Source organism: Eimeria tenella, genomic scaffold (genome assembly GCF_000499545.2).
Source record: "Eimeria tenella Houghton genomic scaffold, Eth_scaff3312, whole genome shotgun sequence".
Taxonomy (NCBI): Eukaryota; Apicomplexa; class Conoidasida; order Eucoccidiorida; family Eimeriidae; genus Eimeria; species Eimeria tenella.
This window is the reverse complement of record NW_013543130.1, coordinates 1-226: the sequence shown is the minus strand read 5'-3', so window position 1 is coordinate 226 and position 226 is coordinate 1. Positions and strand designations below refer to the sequence as shown.

The 226-nt window shown below is 61.9% G+C and overlaps 1 protein-coding gene across 1 annotated transcript in view; it reads left to right on the top strand.

Moving 5' to 3' along the window:
• The window catches only part of ETH_00039010 (uncharacterized protein), a gene marked incomplete at both ends in the record, with an annotated part of 939 nt that extends 920 nt beyond the window's left edge, over positions 1-19 (top strand). Inside the window, one exon of the mRNA XM_013376315.1 lies at positions 3-19. Within this exon, the coding sequence (XP_013231769.1) occupies positions 3-19 (17 nt within the window). The remainder of the gene's footprint in view (positions 1-2) is intronic.
• Between the last annotated feature and the right edge of the window lie 207 nt (positions 20-226).

The window sequence follows — 226 nt, the reverse complement described above, 5'->3', positions numbered from 1 at the left end:
GGGGCCCCGCAGCTGCTGAGTGACCAGCAGCTGCGGTGCTGCCGGCGGCAGCTGGACATGGCGCTGCGGGTGTTGGAGTTGTTCAAAAATGGAGTTTTAATAATTGATGAAATTGATGAAGTGCTGCAGCCTTTGAAGAGCGAGCTGCACTGGCCGCTGGGCCCGAGGCAGCCGCTGGACTTCACGGCCAAGCAGGGCTTTGCTGCTGCTGCGGGGGGGGGGACAC